General features: G+C 36.3%; 1 protein-coding gene across 2 annotated transcripts in view; it reads right to left on the bottom strand.

Moving 5' to 3' along the window:
- FGD4 (FYVE, RhoGEF and PH domain containing 4) overlaps positions 1 to 20,397 on the bottom strand; it is a 120,730-nt gene that overhangs the window by 19,451 nt on the left and 80,882 nt on the right. For both annotated transcript variants that reach the window (XR_014492782.1, XM_083365162.1), the window contains exons 3-9: positions 20,042 to 20,222; positions 13,472 to 13,943; positions 9,546 to 9,635; positions 4,532 to 4,677; positions 2,282 to 2,438; positions 1,607 to 1,745; positions 577 to 635 (exon numbers count right to left, since the gene is read on the bottom strand). Coding sequence is in view for 1 of the 2 variants with exons in the window: in XM_083365162.1 (XP_083221288.1) it covers positions 577 to 635; positions 1,607 to 1,745; positions 2,282 to 2,438; positions 4,532 to 4,677; positions 9,546 to 9,635; positions 13,472 to 13,943; positions 20,042 to 20,222 (1,244 nt within the window). In the remaining variant the exon portion in view is untranslated. The remainder of the gene's footprint in view (positions 1 to 576; positions 636 to 1,606; positions 1,746 to 2,281; positions 2,439 to 4,531; positions 4,678 to 9,545; positions 9,636 to 13,471; positions 13,944 to 20,041; positions 20,223 to 20,397) is intronic.

Here is a 20,397-nt window from a genome sequence, read left to right on the forward strand (position 1 = left end):
TTTAAAGCCACACAGTGCATGGTAACATTAATAGTATTAACTTACCTTGAACAAAATCCTAGTCTTTTAGATAGACTAAAAATTGAAGGGGTTTGTTTTTTGAACTACAAAGGTAAACCTTGTAGGGTAGGTAAGGCAGGTTGTATGACGTGTGTGAGTTCCTTTTTTTTTTTTTTACAAAAAAGCATTGCTTATGACTGTTTCACACATATGACAGTTGTAGCATCCCCATGGGCACATAATAAAAATTCAGACACTGGGCAATTGGCATGTTATTTATGACGATCGCTGTATTCTGGGGACATGTGATCCCCTTTGCAACTTTCTGAAAAGCAAAGTCAATGGGAAAACCAGATTCACTTAACAACAGTAACGGTGTTACTAATTTAACAAGTGAAGTGGTTCACGTAACAACTGTGGCAAGGAAGGTTGCAAAATGGGACAAAACTCACTTAACAACTGTCTCGCTTAGCAGTGGAAATTTTGAGCTCAGTTGTGGTTGTAAGTTGAAGACTGTCTATAATAATAACTAAAATGCAGATTCTGCAAACAGAAAATGGGAAATAAGTTACTCACCATTTTCCGAATTGCACTATTAGAGTGACTTGCAGCTGTGGATATAATTTCCAAGGACTCTAGGAAAGAAATGGAAAATAAAAAAGATTATTTCTTATCCTAAAATGTAAAGTAATATTTTAAAAGCGTATACCCTTAAAAAAAAGAGCTAACAAACTAAATTAAGTAGTCATATACTTTCTAGCATAACTAGTTTCCTTAGAACTAGCTTTTCACATGACTATATAACATATATATATATCCTCAGAGCAACAGAGACTTCCTGCAGCCAACATAGGTATGTTAAACTTGAGTATTAAATGGTCATGATAATGCATCTTTTATTGAAATGAAGCATAAAACAAGTCCTTGGCAGAATATTTTTTCCACTATGTAAAATGCAAATCCAGCTATTAATTCAAATGGTCACTGCCAGATCAGTCACTTCAAACTGGAATATGTATGAAAATGACTGCTATGCTTGTCTGTTGACACCAAATGAAATCTGTGGAGGTCAATTAAAGGCAAGGATATGACAGGCCTGCCACTATGCTGAAGGAAAACTAATCTTAACCTCCTTATTCAAATTTCAGAAAAAACAGAGTCCATTAATTTAATCAAGGAAATAGACACCTTTGGGGGGAAAAAATCATAACATATATTTTTCTGTGGTTTGAGTTAACAAACCAATCCCTTATTTAAAAATTTGCACAAAACTATTATGAGCATTCATGGAATGACATGAATGAAATAATTTGGGGAAAAATGGAAACCCCTTTTTGAAAACCATAATTTAAAAAGAATACCTTTAAAATTACAACTAATTTATGACATTAAAAAAGCCATCAGAATTTAAAACTGAATATAGCGTGAAGTATGGAAGAGAATGCATATTCTGATATGCTGATATATTTTATTTCCTCTTGCATTCCAGTATACAACTGAAATGCAAGAGAAACTAAGATTTTTTTTCATCCCGACAACCAAAGGAAAATAGCAAACTACAAAATAGTTCCTCTTTTGCTTCATGCAGACTGCACACAAACATTACTTTCAGCATCTTTCCAATCAAGAGAATCTGCAGGCAATTTTCTCAAATAATCCTTCAACAGCATCTCATATCTTGGAATTCGTTGTACGGGTTCTAGCATGTGATGCTGCAAAGTCAGATTTCCACAAACTTTCTGTTTCTAGAAAAAAAAGAATGAAAACTGTTAATATACATCTTGTACAAGACAGGTAGTCCTCAACTTTAATAATTTGGATTCAGTGGAATTTTAGATCTCCTAGTTTTCATTAGCCACATATGACCCACACTTTAGACAACTTAAGTTTATCATTTTTGTGGATAGAGTATTAGATAACTAATGGGACTTTCAAATTGTTTCCAGAAGGAACTATACCAGGGGTAGGCAACCTTGGCTCTTTTATGACTCGTGGACTTCAACTCCCAGAATTCCTGAGCCAGCCATGCTCAGGAGAAATGGAGAGGTTTCCATGCTTAGCCATGCTGGCTCAGGAATTCTGGGAGTTGAAGTCCACAAATCATAAAAGAGCCAAAATTGCCTACCCCTGCATACCATTCAACAAAATAAAATGCTACTGACATGGTCTTAAGTGTGTGTGTGTGTGTGTGTGTGTGTGTGTGTGTGTGTGTGTGTGTAATAAAATCATTGTCTCTTTCACTCACTACATACATACATACATACATACATACACACATTACCTGAATATCTTGAATAATAGATTTGAAACAAGGAGATCTTTCAGTCCACGTTTTTACCAGCTCCATTGCATTGTCAAAATTCTTCACATACTCTCCATACATCTTGAGAAAAGGAGCCAGTTTCTGCAGAATATCACTGATCCTGGGATTGGTGTCCCTAAATAGGAGGGGGAAAAGGCAACAACATATGAATACTGTGTTAAAAGTCAATTAATACTTACTATGGGCCTTTTAGTACTGTAAATTCTTTGTCATTGGGTTAGCTTGCCTGCCTTAATGCCTACAGGTAGTCCTTGAATTAAAACAGTTCATTTAGTGACCATTCGAACTTACTACAGCACTGAAAAAAGTGACTTAAGATCATTTTTCACACTTATGACCGTTGCAGCATCCCCATGATCACGTGATTTATAGTTGGATGCTTGACAACCGACTCACATTTATGATGGTTGCAGTGTCCCGGGATCATGTGATCCCCTTCTGCAACCTTCTGACAGGCAAAGTCAGTGTGGAAACCAGATTCACTTAACAACTGTGTTACTAATTTAAGAACTGTAATGATTCACTTAACAAATGTGACGAGAAAAGTCGTAAAATGGGGCAAAACTCACTTAACAAATGGACTCAATCGTGATCGTAAGTTGAGGACTACCTGTACTTTTTAATTGTACAGGGTTGGTTTAATCTTTTTTAAATTGGTTTTTTAACTTTTGTATGGTTGATTTTTAACTCCCTGTAAACTGCCCTGAGTCCTCAGAGAAAGGGCGGTATGTAAATGCAATAAAATAAAATAAATAAATAAATAAAATTTTCAGATTCACAAACTGGCCTATCACGAAAAGCACTCAACTTTTCAATTAATTAGACTCCCACAGTAGAACGCTAGCCTCTAATTGTTCAGGAGCCAATGACTATACTTTATGAAAGATTTTATCCTCCATACTGATCATTCGTAAGGGAGACACAAGCAATTCTCAAAGTTGTAACTAATATTCTACAACAGGAAAGATTACAGAAGGACAGTCTGTACTGTAATCCCACCTCTGTGTTTTTCCACCCAATGGGATCAGAGAGTGAACAGGACTGAAGGATGTGATCTGGTTTTGAGTCGAAAGAAATTTGGATGACCAAGGGGAGAAGTAAAAAAAACAAAAATGGGTGGGTTCAATATAATGTATCTTTAATTTTAAAAAATAACAAAAATCTTGCTGCTGAAAATAATTAACTTTTTTGGCTACTGAACTTTGACAGTTGAATTTAGAGGGGTATATATGGATTATGGGCCCCATGTTTCCCACCCCACATGTTAAGAAGGTTTGGCAACATGAGCTGCCGTGTATCTCTTTCTTCCTAAAATGTGGTCTGGGGAAAATTAGTGCATGATTGTAATTAACAACTACATCCAAACTCAGAAAAAGTATGATTCTGAAGAATATTTTTTTATGAAGCAAGACAAAAAGAACTCTGGGCTTATGAATCTTAAACTACAAATAAGCTTAACATCTGTCTTAATTCCAGACACAACTTTAAGCTGATCAAAAAGCATAAATAAATTTCAGAATTTCTTGTACAATGCAAAATAAAAGAGGAGTTAAGATTTGGTTGGTACTGAAAAGGCATTGAGATAATAACAGATCTTTTGCAATCAGAAATCCTTTCCTATCCTAAAATCAGTATTAAATATTGCAAAAAAAATCCCTGGAACTCTATCTTTTCTCCTTTCTTCTGATGTTCAGAAAACAAAAGATAAATAAGTAGAGAAACAAAAAAACAGCTGTTAAATAAAGGTGCATATAACTCCATGTCATAATATCTACTTAAAATAAAGACTTCCCTTTTTTAAAAAAATATTCACTGCAACGCTGTGCTAAAATTAAAAGGTCTTTTTTTAAAAAAGAAAGAAAATTCAACTCACAGCTTGACCACGTATATTTCTCTTAACATATTAAAACAAACATCCAGTTCATGATGTAGAAGTTGTTCTTTTTTATTCTACAAATACAGATTGATCTCATCCGCTCCAATATTGCCTTGTGGCAATCCATATATTTTTGATATCTGCACATACTAGTTTTAAGGGAAAGGTATATTCTATTTCTAGGGTTTTTCATAAAGAATCTTTAAGGATCTCAATTACACAAAGTTAAATGCTTCATGGGGGGCGGGGGAGGAATCCACAATCTCCTATGGAGGGATGATGTCCATGTTAATTTTTCATACTGATGTTCAACAGTTTGCAATCATGCTTACCATTCTTGCATTCTTTTCTCAAGCTCAGGTAGCAAGAACTGAGTATGGAACTGATTTATGGATGAAATATTGGAAAATATTTTATTAACAACTTCAGCTGGAAATGATCCCCTGTTAGCTTCATCCATTAGTTTGCTATAAAAGACCTGCAAAGAATGGAAGACAGTCACACATAAATGCATTCCTGCTCCCCTCACATTAGCACAAGATAAAAAAAATCTCTAGTGATTATTAATATATCAGGTAATCTATAATAATATTTTAACAATTCCCTGTTGTTATATTCTCTGTTTGTTTTAAGGGGTCAATACAGGGCTACTTATTTTTGCCCTTCACAGCAGTATCTTTATTATTTATTTATTTATTTATTTATTTATTTATTTATTTATTTATTTATTTATTTATTTATTTATTACATTTATATCCCGCCCTTCTCCGAAGACTCAGGGCGGCTTACAAGCTTAGCAGTAGCCTTCATTCTATGTATATGCCTGCTTGTTAGGGCTTTCACACACACCCCCGAAGCGGCATTATTACAAAGTCAGCTTAATTGCCCCCAACAATCTGGGTCCTCATTACAAAGCAGGCTGTGCAATGCTAAGGCATAAATGGATTTCAGAAGTATGGAGGCATCCATGTTGTACCCCTGTGCATTTTCTTCCAGTACCTGCATCCTCTAAATAGAAAAAGTTGCTGACGGATACTACATTCACATCCCTGTACTCTCCAAAGAACCTTTTTCTGCTGTGAATCCAAAGCACCACATTGTGAAATGACCTTCAAACATGTCAGTTTTTATTCTAGGAAAGATATGCAATCTTCTGAGCCAGCAGATTTTTTATTTATGTGCTGCTTCTTTTTTTCCCCTTCCTTTCCTTCAAAAGTCATCTTCCCTCACATTCGCTGCTCATTTAAGTCAAAACATTCATCCCCATGTTACACTAATGAGCAATAGACCCTTTTTCGTATTCCATTTTTAACGGAACACAGAAACAGATTGATATAACAACGTTCAGTTACTCTTTATTTCTTTATTTCATTTATATACTTGCCCATCTCACTCTTATATGGCCCTTGAGCATATTATGTTACACAATTCTGAATGCATAATGATTTATTAGCTGACTACATTCTGATGAAATAAATGCCTTAGGATCCCTTAATGCTTCCTTCAGACTACCACAAGGCTTGAGTTAGTCTTGCTGATAGCTAGCTAAGAGAAGTTAATCTAACTGCAAATAAGAGCAACATGCTTTATCTGGATTTGGAGACTACATAATTAAAATCTTACAAGAGGGGTTTGTCTTCTTTTACGTTTTTGGGGGGTGGGTTATTTTTAACTTTAGGGTTCCCTTAAAGTCTCTCATTCAATTCTGCTTAGCTTTTCAAGATCATAGTCTACTAGAAACTCTGTGGTGACCAACCTATAATGGAAGATGAATTCCACTTCTCAAAAAGTTGGTTTAAAAAAAATAGTATTTCAGGATCCAATCTGGGTCGGTCACTGGGACCAGAGGTTTAGTCTTCCAAGCTTTTGGACTCATGCTGAAGCCCATCCTCAGGGAACTCCTCTCTAGCAGTTCTTATCTGCTCTGGTCCCAGTGACCAATCCCGACTGGGTCCTACAACATTATCCTGGAACATGTATATTCACCTTCATTCATGAAATAACATTAATTAAAATCCCAAGCACACTTGAATGCAAACAAATTTTTCTGCCAGGGGACGTTTCAAGCTATTTTGGGAGTTGTCTAACCTAGGAGAAAGGTGGTGGAATGGAATGTGCAACCTCAAGAGTCATTCTTATGTAAACCATAGCTAGGTTTCATGTCAATATACAGCCTTAACTTCAATTTTTACAAAAATTTTGAGAGTGCATTTTTCTACCAACACTATGAATGAGTAAGGTAAAGGTAAAGGTTCCCCCGCACATGTGTGCTTGTCGTTTCCGACTCTAGGGGCCGGTGCTCATCTCCGTTTCAAAGCCGAAGAGCCAGCGCTTGTCCGAGGACGTCTCCGTGGTCATGTGGCCGGCATGACTAGACGCCAAAGGCGCATGGAACGCTGTTACCTTCCCACCGTAGTGGTCCCTATTTTTCTACTTGCATTTTTACGTGCTTTCGAACTGCTAGGTTGGCAGAAGCTGGGACGAGTAATAGGCGCTCACTCTGTTACGCGGCACTCAGGATTCGACCCGCCAAACTGACGACCTTCTGATCGACAAGCTCAGTGTCCTAACCCACTGAGCCAAATTTAGGATCTAATAAACCAACAGATTTGCAATTAGGAAACTTAATTTTAGTGATGTAGAATTTCCTTTTTAGTAGTCCATTTAGACTCCTGGTGACTTAATGGACACATCTATCTGGTTTTCCTAGAATCAGTACAGAAATGATTTGCTACTGCTACCTTCTGGGATTTTTAAAAAAACACTTCCCTGTCTATCCTGTAACTTAAGGATCTGCTAGTAGTTTTCCATCCATGTATAGCCAGGTCCACCCAATATTAGGTTTTTGAGATGAGCCAAAGTCAACTGGGTGTTGCCGTACAGCTGCTCAATATTATGTTTTGGAATGTTTGAAAATGTAATATAAAATTTATAACTTTTTTAAAAGGGCAAAATGTAGCAACACAGAGTAACTAGCTTACACAGCCTTCAATATTTGTAATGTGGCTTGCAGCTGCCATTTGCTTACCACATTCTCTATAAAAGACAAAAGATAGGGCTTAGTTTAGAAAATATAAAATCACAAGCAAACTTCAGGGGTCCATGTCACCTCCTTTTCACTTCAACAACTTCAAAGAGGTTAAAACAGATATGTAAGGACTAACTCACAGAATCTCCCAATTCTAGCACCTCTACAGGGTGTAGCTTGAAAAAGTCTTCATTAAACTATGATTTGCTAAAAACAAGCAAAGAGGCAATCAGAGAGAAAGATGGGTGAGTAAGAATAGCTGGGAAAATAGCTGGGAAATAGCTGGGAAAAATCAGCAAAGGAATCAGAAATTTGAAATGAGAATATCAGTCAAAGAAGTTTTGGACAGGACTTGGGGAATGAAGGATTAGGCAAAAGACAAAAACTTTTAATGGGAAATGCAAGAATATGAGAAAATGATAGATTAGGTATATGGGATAAGATTGATGGGCATCCTGAAACAAGGATAGAAAGATGGACTGCTAACTACAGAGAAGCAAAAACTGAATTAGAGCCTGTGTCTCATGAAGCATAGGGACAAAGTGGAATCTTGTATTATGCATGAGATGTTAATGAAAAGATAAGACAGGTCGAATAACCAAATGAATGGCAGGCACTAATCTGAATTTGCCAGCCAAATACTCAACTGAAACATTTCTAATATGGTACTCTTTTAATTATCAGTAGCAATAGCACTTGATTTATATACCACTCAATAATTGTTTACAGCACTCTCTAAGTGGCTTACAAATGTCAATATTTTGTCCCCAACAATCTTGGTCCTCATTTTATCGAAGGATGGAAATCTGAGTCAGGATCAAACTCCTGGCTGTGGGCAAAGTTAGCCTGCAATACTGCATTCTAACCACTGCACCACCAGGGCTTTTAATTAAGTATCTGCTTAATATAATCATATTATTTTGTTACTGATTGGTTCTGTTTCTTTGGCTGACCACTCCCAGGCTTGTACATCGCTTCATAGCAAAACAGTTCCTTACTAAGCTGAAAGGAATTGCATTAATTCGTGCAGCCAACAACTACAGTAAGAAGACAGTAGTCTAAATAAACCACTAGATATTTAAAGGTAACAAGAGATGTCTAATTTCTATTCCAAAACTGGCAACTATGCAGTGCTTCTTACGTTTCAAGTCAGAGAGAAAAATCCAAATCAACACAAAAGGAAGCTGGCTAAGTTTAAAAAAATGAGTATCTTCAAAACGCAATTTATAGTCTGAGGAGCCAAAAAGGGGGGAAATAATTATGTAAAGAGTGAAGGTGAGAAGCAATCCAAACGACAGACACCCCAGGATGAAAAATGTTCAGATATAATATTGGGGAGAAAAACGTTTCATTGTAAACAGGCTACTGAAACAGGAGAACAAAACCAAAGCTCGTGGGCTGTGTGACATTTAAATTTTTTGGACTGTGGAATTTAAATGGAACTTTATTCTGATGGGATATGAGTAATTCCTAATTATTTTGTAGTTAGTCATCATTTCAAGTGGGAAATGAATGTGAATTTTCCCTTTCTTAGTTGCAAAATTAAATTGGTCTCATGGTTATTAGGAGAGACCAAATATTCTTAGTAATAGTGTGCTCACTTAGATAACTCTTCTCTTTCCAATAGAGAAAAAATGGCACAGCAAGATGTAATCTAAAACACAAATTCCCAATCTATCATCATTGAGGATATATGCTTGTATAAATTTACAAATATGCACAACCAACATCTTTGGAAATCATTATATATTGTCCAATATCTTAGCAGTAATTTCGATATCTCATGATTAGGCCATTTCATCAGATTCCAGTAAAAATGAATTATTATTTAAATTAGGAGACCTGCAAATTCCATTGGTGTGGCAGGTTTTGACACAAGGCCTGCAGTTCTATATTATTGGATATAGAGTGCTGGAGTTGAGTGCTGATCTTCAAAAGCTACTGATAATAATGTAATAATCCACATAAAGGAAAAACACTTGTAGAAGATGTAGGGAAGAGATAACACATTTATGAAGATGTGGTAGAAGAATGAAATGATAGCATATTTCAAAGAGTGATATGCAGATGTTTGGGGAACGTTTGAGGAAACAAACGTAATATGCTTTAGTTTTAATCCAAGCTAATTTCAAAACAGATTCAGATTAAAAAAAAGCCTTCCTGTACATGACTTATTTCATACATAATTCTAAGCCCAGGTTTTTCACCATATTATGGATTAGCATTGCATGTGACTCAAGCAAAAGTGTTTCTTTTTATACGTTAAATTAAAACATTTCTTCACACACAAAAAATAAGGAGGTAGAAAAAATGCTTACCTGATCCAAAAGAGCAAGTCTACTCACATAAGCTCTTTCAGTGTGCAAAAGCTCATTGGCAATTTTGTAACATTTCTCTTCATTTGTTTCCTGGAAATAGATGTGGTTTTATTTTTATAAGAAAGCTTTAAAAATGTAATTTCTACCATTTCTTTTGCAATCAGTTACTGTGTTCATCAAGCAATGATTTTTTTTCAGAACTGAACTGAGCACAGGAAACTATATGAAAAACCAGAATGGCACAGAAACAGTCCAAGGTCTATCTTATTGTGTTAAAACAAAAGTAAGCATAAATGCTTTTTAATGTGGCCTAGGATTTTTTTGGCCAGTAGTAACATCAGAAGCACTAACGAATGGTATCAATTTATTCAACAAAAGCTTACTATTTTGCTTTCCACTTCAGATAAACTCATATTACAGAAGCATTACTAACAACTGTGACCACTTTATCTGTGTTTAATCCTAATATTGTAGCGTAAGTAACATCTAACATCACTGCATGAAAGCTTTATCCATTTTTTTTTACTTTCCAAGATGGTTTTAGCTGTTGGAACTTTTTCTTAAATATATAACTTTAAATTGTAATATGTGAAGTGATATCCTTGGGTCTTGTCAATAAGATTTTAAATGTATAAGGTTGTTCTGACCAAATCTGGAGCCACCATCTTTTGACAGTATCTGAGCCAGCTTTGCAGTTACTGGCCAACAGTCAATTATATAAAAAACATATACACATAATCCTCAATTTATGACCACAACTGGGACCAGAATTTCCAGCAATGCAGTTGTTAAGTGAGTTGTGCCCAATTTTAAAAACTTTTTTATGGTTATTAAGCAAATCATTGAACTTATTAAATGAATCACATTTTTAAGAAGAGACTGGACAGCCATTTGCCTGAAATGGTATAGGGTTTCCTGCCTGAGCAGGGGGTTGGACTAGATGACCTCCAAGGTCCCTTCCAACTTATTATTATTATTATCATTAAGCAAATCCAGCTTCCTCCATTGAGTCTGCTTGTCAGAAGCTGGCTAGGAAGGTGTAATGAAAGCTTGCTGTGGAGCAGAAGATTTATATAATATGAAATAAGCAAACAATCAACTCCTGTATCCATTATTCTATTATATCTTCTTTTCCATCTGAAAGTCTTTACACAAGAATGGCCAAATTATGCCACCAAAGAAAATCTTTGTTTCGAATGTAATCTAATTCCCTTAAACAACTGTGTCTAGGCCAGTACACATTTTGTGTTAGAATGCCAATACATGAAACAAATAGTCAGTATTGGTCACACTGGACAAGATATGCAGACCGAAGTATTATACATCCATATTATTTTCAAAGCAGATCTTCCCCCACTGTGAAACCAACTTGATCTTTACAGTACAAATTGAAAACTGTATTTGAACTGCATCCAAATAGGAATGTACTCAAGAATGCTGGCTAGGATTAAAATTGGGGCACAACTCTAATTCTAAATTCCATGAAGAAAAACCATAGCCAATTGCTACTAAATTACAGTTGAAATTGGGGTGGAATAAATGGATTCATGAATTCCTTGCTTCGTTTGTTGTATTACAGAATGCACCATTTTTATGGGGTTAAGTTCCCCCCCCCCAATTTTCTGACTTCTCCTTATATGTCTTTTCCATTTTATAGCAAACTTGATGAAGCTATTTTTCCAAGTTGTGTTCATTCCCACATGAAGAGCTTATTTCTAGCCTAAATATAGCTGCCATTACAACTGAACCATGGAATGAATTGTCAAAAAAATCTCTCACAGGATATGTACAAGTAGTCCTTGACTTACAACCACAAGTGGACCCAAAATTTATGTTGCTAAATGAGACATTTATTAAGTGAGTTTTGTCCTATTTTATGCCTTTTCTTCCACATTTGTTAAATAAATCACTGCAGTTGTTATAACATAATTGTTAAGTGAATCTGGCTTCCCCATTGACTTTGCTTGTGAAAAGGTCACAAAAGGTGATCACGGGACACTGAGACTGCCATAAATATGAACCAGTTGTCAAGCATCTGAATGTAAATCCTGTGGCCACGGGGATCCTGCAACGGTCAGAAGTGTGAAAAATGGTTAGGCCAATTTTTTCAGTGCCATTTTAACTTCAAATGATCACTAAGTGAACTGTTGTAAGTTGAGGACTAATGTATTAGTTGCCATCAAAGGATGTATGCTGAAACATTAATTCAGGGATTCGGGTGGTGAGAAGATCAGACTAAGCTGATACCTTTCATCCCCTTCTCTAGATATCCACTACCACTTTCTTGTATATCGTTTATCAGCACCCAATAATTGCTTTTTCTTGAATATTATTATCAAATAATAATTCATTTATTTGGTCCATCTTCCTGTGTTAGTTTGCACTTAGCATTAGGCATTGATATAAATGCCCTCAGAAAGACAAAAGAACCATTCTGTCTCTTTAGAGATATCGTGTGTGTGTGTGTGTGTGTGTGTGTGTGTGTGTGTGTGTTTAAATTGAGCAAGAATGCCATCTCCAATTGAGAAGGGGATTTCATAACAAACTCCCCCAGGATTACTCCTTAACAGCTGCTTTAATATCTAGATTAATGGTGATACCAAGTGTATCATTTCTCCGTTTCACAGGAAGGGCACTTACCCCACAGCGCTTGCCCTGTTGAACAGAAAGCCTACTCCTTCACAGACAGAGAAACAAATGGCAATTTCACACAGCTATCACCTGTCCCCAAACCCTCAGAGCCATTCTCACAAAGGCACACAATTTTATTGACTGCAGCCACTGTGGAGCCAGAGATGACACTTGCTCCCTCTAGCTCACCTACATCAGAAGGCAATAATTGCCTCTGGCCAACAAGTACTGCATCCTGGGTTTGATTTGCCTGTGTGAATTTCTTGTGTCTATTCACAAGAAAAGGAAAGGAAATCAGTGGAGATGCAGGCACTGGGGAGAGCCTCAGCCAATTCAGGATGCTGCTTGCTTCAAAGGCGGCAGAGTTCAGTATCTTGAAAAATGGAAAACTGAGTGTCCCAAGAAGATGTCAGTACAAAGGTGTGGTGATGATCCAGAAGTAGCGCTACATTCTGGAAAGGCCCCAATACCTAGACTTACACCGTGAAATGTAGATAGCGCTCACTTACTGACTGCATTTGGGAATGACAACTCTGTTGATAAGCAGCGTGGTCCTTAAGTGAAATATCAGGTGACTTACAATAGTTCCAGCTGCAGTCATTAAGCAAATCACCATGCGTTGTTAAACGCAACATCACATGACCATAACTTGCAACCTCCTGGTGGTTTCCCCACTGAGTTTTTCTTGTCAAAAGCTGACTATGAAGGTCACAAATTTTATTTTTTTATTTTATTTTATTTTTTTAAAAAAATGTATTGGCTGCCCGTCTTATCTCAGGGTAACTCTTACAGTCATAAAAAATTAAAACTGTACAAAGATACAAACATAATAAAATAATAAAATAAGAAATAATAAAATAAATAGTAAAATAAAATAAAATAAATAGTAAAATAAAATAAAATAAATAGTAAAATAAAATAAATAGTAAAATAAAAGGCGGTTACGTGACGGGGAGGCTGTGACTGTCATAAATGTGTGCCAATTGTCAAAGGGCTCAAATCAGAATCATGTGACTCTGCGATGCCACTTCAAAAACCAGTTGTAAGTCTCTCTTTTCAGCACCACAGCAACTTTGAACTTTGAACTAGTGGTTGGTGAAAAAAGAACTCTGTAAAGGAAAGGCTCTTCATTTCAAAAGGCTCTCCAATGCAATCTAATAAAAAGTCGTATCAGGTTTCTACAAATCTAAGAATATGTGGAACCAAAATGGTTGCGATGATCAGAAGCTTCTTTACAAAACACTGTTATCGTATTAATGTGAAAATCACTTTTTTGTCTAATCCAGACTTCTTACCTTTGTCTCTGGGTTAGGGTCTCGCTGACTGCCTTGCTCAACCCGCTTCTCTTCCTTATTGGCAATCATCTCTCCAGCTTCTTTTACAGATGGAAATGAATTTGCACTTGAAGCCCAGCTCTTGATCTTCTGCCCCTTGCAAGCTGCTGTGGTTGGCAATGAGTCCGTACTAGTATTCCCTCTTTCTCCATTTACCAAACTGCTATCAACTGCATCACAGTCATTTTGAATGTTTCTGCAGGCACGGTAGGCAGGCCCCTTGTCTTGGCAGTCCCACTGATTCTGTGCTATTATGCCATTGGCTGTGTGATTCTGTACATCCTGAGACCAATCTCTACTGTTTCCCTGCTCATGTAGGGGATGCTGGGTGAGGAATTTTGGCTGAGGTAATGGCACTGGTCCATACTTTCCTTGAGTTTTACCAACATTTAAAACAGAAGAGTCTTTCTTCAGCTCATTGGAAAAGGATGTGCTAAAAAGAATAAAATACAGGATACTGAATCCTGATGTATATATGCAAAATTAGTATTAAAAACTAAAACAATACACTAATCAAGGAACCATCCGGGAGAAAAACACACCTCTCCAAAACTGACAGAGCAAGCTGTTGTATATAAACAAGGAAGCAAACGCCATACTCAGTTGCACTGATGAAGTTACCTAGTTAGGTAATGAAACATCTGTAAGCAAACAACCACGCACAGTAGAAGAGGCCACTGTGAGATAGAGATTCACTCATAAAAGTAATCTTATTAAAGATTAATAAGGAGACAAGACTGAGATTGTAATTAGATGAATGTGAGGAAAACCTGTTTTGTGTTTACTTGCAGGCCTGGCCTTCTCTGCAGGTTATCTGCCTGCCTCTCTGTCTATTATCTATGTGTCTATACATACATACATACATACATACATACATACATACATACATTCCTCCTTTTTTGCTGGAGATTGGAGAAAGGATTGAGACCCTGCTATTATTAATGAAAGAGGTCTGGCTTGGATCTTCTGGCTACTCCTGCTATATAAAACTTGCTACTTTTTAATACTTGAAAACTTTCTTGACCTAAGGAGCAAAAAGAAGAAAAAAGAAATCTCTGGAAAACAACATTAGAAGCATATCCTAACTTAAATATTTTGCTTGCGGGTAGAGGTATTGAACCACCTGAAGATATTTATGGTGTTGAAGAAAGACTTCCTGTGTCAGGATTAGCTGGTGTTGTGCCTCTTGCCCTCTGGAATGAGATTCCCTCCTGAAATGGTGTGACTTCTATCCCACTGATGTTCCATAAAGACCTGTTTTTGAAGACCTATTTGTATTCCCAAGGCCTGAGGTGAAACCAATGGGCCCCTTGTTCAGTGTGTTTTTAATTTTGTTTTCTGTTTGTTTAATGTGCTCAGATTACACTTTATTTGTTGTTTCCTATTGGTTTTTACATTATTGTTTGCGAATAGTCTACGGTAGATTAGAATCAGGGAGTGTCAGGCAGTGTCCAAAATGGAATTAAGTAATAATGAAAAGAGCCTAAGCAACTGAAGATATGAGGTGGTGATGATGATGACAATAACACTGGTGGTGATGAAGAGGCTGAGAGGGAGAAAGAACAAAGGAAGAGGAAAAGCAGGATGACTCTGTGGTGGAAGGCAAGAATAATGAATGCCATACTTGGTGGAGAGCCTTGGTGGAGCAGTGGGCTAATGCCTCCTTAAGTAACACCAGCTGCCTGCAATTAGTGCAGGTTCGCATCCCACCAGGCTCAAGGTTGACTCAGCCTTCCATCCTTCCGAGGTAGGTAAAATGAGGACCCAGATTGTTGGGGGCAATTAAGCTGACTTTGTAATAATGTTGCTTGGGGGGGGGGGCAAAAGCCCTAATAAGCAGGCATATACATAGAATGAAGGCTATTGCTAAGCACATTGATTTGTGCTTAGATTGTAAGCCGCCCTGAGTCTTCGGAGAAGGGCGGGATATAAATGGGATTTTAATAATAATAATAATAATAATAATAATAATAATAATAATAATAATAATAATAATAATAATAATAATAATAATAATATAAAAATAAAAATAAAAAAACTTCGACAGATCAAATAGCAGAGAGAGATTTAATAGGCAGAGAAGGGGGGTATAATAAAAAATGGTGAAAATAGTTAGCGCTCAGACTATGGTCAATAGGAGAGCAGTTCAGCAAGAGATTTTTATCACAGTGGCTTGTTTCTTTTTAGCTTTTATATATATCTTGCCTCTACCTTGTGTTAAATGTTTTCTTCTAAGATGTGGTGCTTTTAACCAAGCACCAATTCATGGGACACAAATATTCCAAGGTCACTAAAGTGGCACGATTTTCTGCTTTTCCAGCGGTAGATTAAAGAAAACCAAAAGTTAATTTTCACATGTGTTTAATAGAAAGGCAGAAATATCATATTGAAACTGGGGGGGGGGAGGGAGAATCTTGTTCTCTCTCCTATGAAACACATTGCTTGTAAAATAAAATAGGGGAGTCCTGCGTAGATTAGTTTGAGCTCTTGATCAAAAGGAGTTTATTAATCTAATAAAAAATAAATGAACATAAGTTTTTCTTAAAAATAATGTCCCCCCCATCAACAATTGCTTTTCTAAGAAGAGGTATAATATTTACTCATCTAAGATCTTTGCAGTAACGTTCCAGACCTAATGTTCCCCAAATTTCTGGAAAGCATCGGGCAACAACTAAATTGCAAATTTATGCAAGATTCTTGTTCTAGTCAATACACAGTTCCATCACCATAACAAATAGCATAAATGGCAAACAAGATGACTAATAATTACACTACTTTTACATAGAAAAAGAAATCAGAAAAATGCAATCTGGGTATTTTATTTCTACTTTTTCATACATTTCACAATGTGCACACTTACGTACAAGCGCTTTGCCTATTAAAAAAAATACTAATATTGATGTTAAATGAAGCTATTCAGTTCACACACTACTAGCACAAATTTTATATATTTTAATTCTTTCCCCCAAATATAATATTCTTTATGTTGGATTTTTATCTGAAATACACCACGGAACATTGTAAGCATACAAACAAATATAGGGAACTCTTACACAGAGTCGAGCTACTTGTTCATTTAAACCAGCACTATTTTCTGCAGCTATATCAATCAATAATGGTAAAACAGATTATGATTATTATTTGTGTAATTCTCAAATTGCTCAAACTATGGTCTATTTTGCAAAAAGCCATGATTTATGGATTACAAATTCCAACTTATTTATTCTTTTATTACAATATCTATATTAGGCGTATCCAATCCACAGCTCATGGGCTACATGTGGCCCTGGACAGTTAGTAATAGAGCCCACAAGATAATAAAAATATTAAAAAGTAATGGAATTTGTTCATTTGTTATTTTTACATATTAACTACATTATATAGTTAATATATTATACAGCCCAAGACATTTCCTCTTCACTCAATGTGGCCAAGCAAGCCAAAAGGTTGGACAACCATGATTTATATCGTATCCTCAACCACCAGACTTGGACATTTAAAAATCCATGAAACAACCCCATAAAATTCCAAAATAAAACAAGGGGAAAAACAACAATTATAAAACCCTCGGATCCCAGATACCAGCAAAAACCTACCTTTTCCATCTTCCTAAAGACAGTGTGGCACCACTGTGGCTTTTAAGGGCATTTCCATAATAAGGGGGAAACCACATAATCATTGTTTTAACAACATGGCTATGTTTGGACTATGATGTGTTTTTTTCTGGCTAACTTCATAGAGTGTACTAAGCCATTGTTTATAATCCACATGTTAAGTTCAGACATGCTGAGCCAAAATTAGGGCTACCATATCTGCATTGCAAAAATCATGATGACCATGCAAAGGGGGGGGGGAACCTGGAGAAAATTCTAATTTTTTTGCTGCCTTCTAATATCTAATCTAGATATTTTTCAGTCCAGGTGTAATACCAAAACCGAACCAAAAATTTAGCATGATGTATGAGCTGAGTTGTGATTTTGGCTTAATCCTCCTTAATTTTGCTCACTATGAAAAAGACAGGAGATAAAAGCAATTGGTTTCCATTCTAGCTCTCTCATACAATCTGCCAGGCAACAGCAGTCTCTCTCTCTCGCTTCTACTCTTCTCTCAGCAGCACAACCCCACAATAGTCATCTATCTTTGCAGATAACTAGATAGAACAAAAGATTTAAAGAAATCGCAACAGCTCGGACAGCAAGACTGTTATGTTCAAAGCCCTATTTTAACTTTAGTGAAGCATGCTGATTTATTCATCACCCAAAATGCAGTGAGGACTAAGTTGAGATGGTGTTGGTTTTATTTAGTGGTGCCTCTTTCTGGAACACACCAATTTATCAGTGCAAAGTATTTATCACTTTCCTCAAAGCAACCATTTCCTCCTGCAAGATATTCCTCTACCATGTGCACCCTCTATCTTTGCTTCTCCCTAGGATAATTTTTATGGAACCCAACCACTGGACTAATTTACTTCACCAGACTCCAGATATGGAGTTCAATCATCCCACAACTCTCTATTGCAATGGTGCCCTTTTATTACCTTTATTAAAAATGGTTAAACTGCAACTGCCAGCTCATTTGCATAAGGACTCCTTATCTTCTATTTCCCAGTCACCTGCATCTTAGGTCACTCAGCAGATAAGACCCACAAACCAAGGGAAAAAATTCTAGAATGAAAAGACAACAAATTTTTGTTCTGGAATGAAGCTAACCAATATGGAGGTCCCAGAAGATTTATGTATAGATGTCTAATGTTTTATCATTCAATGTAACTTCCTATAAAACATTTAACTAAATTATATAGAACCTACATAATGTCTTTCTATAATAAGTTGGCAACTAAAAGAGAGATGCTAAATCTAGATAATATAAGCAGCAGGTGGCTTCAGTCAAGAAGAAGCGGGGATATTACAAGAAAGAGCTGGACCATTTGCTACCAAGACTTTGTCCACTTTTAGGATATCAAGAAAGTCACTTTAGTCAAAGGCCATCTGATGTTTGTAAATTAATTCTGAAGTATTTATTTGGAGCAACCTATTCTTGTCAAGGGAAAGATTTTATCCAACTTCTTTTTGCACTGCGATCAAGAGGATGTTTCTCCTTAGAAAAGGCACAGGTAAGCCTTCTAAGTTTGAAAAGGAACAAAGAAAGACAAACACAGTAATCATGGAATTCTGCTACTTTTAAATGATAATATTAAATATGCTTTTTGAAGTACGAATCTCATTATGACCAGATGCTTTTCCCTGAACTGGACAAAAGAAAACATTATATTCCAGAATGAATAAGAGGAACAATGGTGAACTTCTGTCATGATTTAAGAGAAAAGCATGGATGTAAGCAATCTGTTGGGATGGAATGGGTGAATGCAAACAAGCAATACAGAAACTCCTCAACTTATAACAGTTCATTTAGTGACCATTCAAAGTTACAACTGAAAGTGACTTATGACCATTTTTCATACTTATGAGGTTGCAGCATCCCTAGGGTCATGTGATTTATATTTGGATGCTTAACAACTGTCCCAGGGTCGTGTGGTCCCCTTTTGTAAACTTCTGGCAAACAAAGTCAATGGGGAAGCCAGATTTACTTAACCACAATGTTACTAATTTAACAACTGCAGTGATTCAATTAACCAATGTGGCAAGAAAAGTCATAAAATGGGGCAAAACTCACTTAACAAATGTCTCACTTAGCAACATAAATTTTGGTTGTTTAAGTTGAGGCCTACCTGTATTAGCTTAATGTTTAAAACAGGTAAGACAACTCTTGAAAAATAAAGGATAACAAATTCTAAAACCTCAAACAAAAGCCCAAGTTTTTTTAAGTGAATAATCATGGCTTTGCCTTATACAGTACGGAAAATGTTAACAGGAAAAAAGGAGATTTGCAGCAATATTATACTAATTTGGTAACATTACTAAAATTAACTGAGCTTTTCATATTTTTGCTGTCAAAAGTCTGCATGAACACAGACCTAAGCCCAGGTTAGAAATCATGAGTGGGCCGGGACCTAATTTGACCCTCATCCTCATTGCATAAGTCTACTAATAGCAATTAATTCAGATTTCTATCCAAGTGAAGTCTGTCCCAGCCTGCTGCACATTGAGGGGGAGAGAAAGTAAAAAGAGATGTGATAATGAGTAAGAGAGGAAATGTAGGCGGTTATAAAAAGAAAGAAATTTGGGTGATCCTCTCTATTTCTTACATTTACTCATTTTCCACTCCCTAAAATTAATCCCAACTCAAGGCAGCTTTAAAAAGAAATCAGTTATTATCTCTCCTTAAGTTCTGATCATTGTATATATGCACACACACTCCTGTGTCATGAGAATATTCGTTTTCATTTCCAGCTAAAATTGATCCAGTCCAATCAATAATGCATCATCATTCAAATTGTGCAATTTCATAGATCAACCATAGCAACTGTCTGTACTCGCCATAAAAAATGGAACATGTTTTTCCTCTTCATTTATTATCATCACATATGCTCATTTCAATCTGCAATCTTTGAATAAAATGAAATGTGTTTACCTGCCTCCTTCAAAATGACTGATGAGATCAGACACTTTACTAGATTTTTCTTTCGAGACACAAGAAGAGATAGGTGTAATTTCCTCCATTCTTGGCTTCGTGGTATACAAAGCTTTAGACTTAGGGGTTTGGTGGGTAATGGATGACTGTGAATTCTGCAGATGTAATGGCTTTGGAGGCACTGCAAAGAAAAAGCAACACTACTTTTCATATTCGTAGGAATTTCACGCACCAGTGCTATTTAAAGCAGTGACTTTAAAAGTTGTCTTCTTCAGTGTGATGCCCTCAAAATCTTTTGAAGTACCACACTAATAGTCTTCAAGTCAAAGTGCCAAGAGTTCGTTTACAAAATATTC

This window comes from Vipera ursinii (assembly GCF_947247035.1).
Source record: "Vipera ursinii genome assembly, chromosome: 6".
NCBI lineage: Eukaryota > Metazoa > Chordata > Lepidosauria > Squamata > Viperidae > Vipera > Vipera ursinii.